The following is a 936-nucleotide window of genomic DNA, read 5'->3' on the forward strand; positions in this document are numbered from 1 at the left end:
TAATTGAAAATATATTATAATTCAAAAACTTTTATACTATTTAAACCATATAAAAGCCAGTGCCTTAAAAACCCTAGCAAATTTGGGACTATATCTCAACACAAACTTTTCTTGTCTATGAAGCACAAGTTTCTTCTTTATAATACAAAGACGTTTTCGACTTTTCCTTGTGAGAAACTGACGGAGACAACAACCATGAAACCAGGTATACAACGATAAAAAATATATATATAAAACAAAAAAATACCTTTAGTTTATTTAAGTTACATAAAAGTCCCTGCCCTTCAGAAGGTCAAAATAAAAAAAAAAGAAAAACATTGAAAATCTACATCAGCAACACTACCTATTAGTTTTACCGCGCCCTCCCAAGCCCTAGCCTGCTAAGCCCGTGCTCTCCCTCTTTTTTCTCTCAGAGAAGGAGAACTCTGATAAGGAAAGGAAAAAAAAGCTTGACCGCCTTCGATTGATTTTCTGTAAGGTCGGCGCTGTTATCATCTTTGATCTAAAATTCTTGTTTTTGTTTTCTGGCTAAGATCTAAAATGCTTTTTAATTTTACTCGTGTATACATTTTTTTAATTATTTTACTGGTTCTATTATCATTTCCGGTGAATTTGACTTTACTGTTCAATTTTATATATAAAAGAAGAAAGTAGTAAATTTGAGGTTCGATGGCCGGCGGCTCAGATGTGGCGGAGGCGCTTTCCTGTGCTCGGTGCGGCAAGCCTGCTCATCTTCAGTATGTAGTTATTTTCTTGTTCTAGCTTATATTCGGTTATTTAGTTCTTGTTTATTCTCACATTAGAATCAAAGAAGATTCTGAGTTAGCGTATCATACAACCGTTAGAGATGTAAAATCGGTGTTCCACTGGAAAGGTTAGGGTAAAGAACTCATTGCGATCGAGGATTTTGATTTAACTAAGGGAATGAATATGGAA

At 34.5% G+C, this 936-nt stretch overlaps 1 protein-coding gene across 1 annotated transcript in view; it reads left to right on the forward strand.

Moving 5' to 3' along the window:
- Positions 1-599: 599 nt before the first annotated feature.
- The window catches only part of MAP1A (methionine aminopeptidase 1A), a 5,224-nt gene continuing 4,887 nt past the window's right edge, over positions 600-936 (forward strand). The window contains exon 1 of the mRNA XM_021424191.2: positions 600-737. Coding sequence (XP_021279866.1) covers positions 670-737 — 68 coding nt within the window. The 5' untranslated portion in view covers positions 600-669. The remainder of the gene's footprint in view (positions 738-936) is intronic.

This window comes from Theobroma umbraticum, unplaced genomic scaffold, assembly GCF_002168275.2.
Source record: "Theobroma umbraticum cultivar Fairchild unplaced genomic scaffold, ASM216827v3 scaffold_4.1, whole genome shotgun sequence".
Lineage (NCBI taxonomy): Eukaryota > Viridiplantae > Streptophyta > Magnoliopsida > Malvales > Malvaceae > Theobroma > Theobroma umbraticum.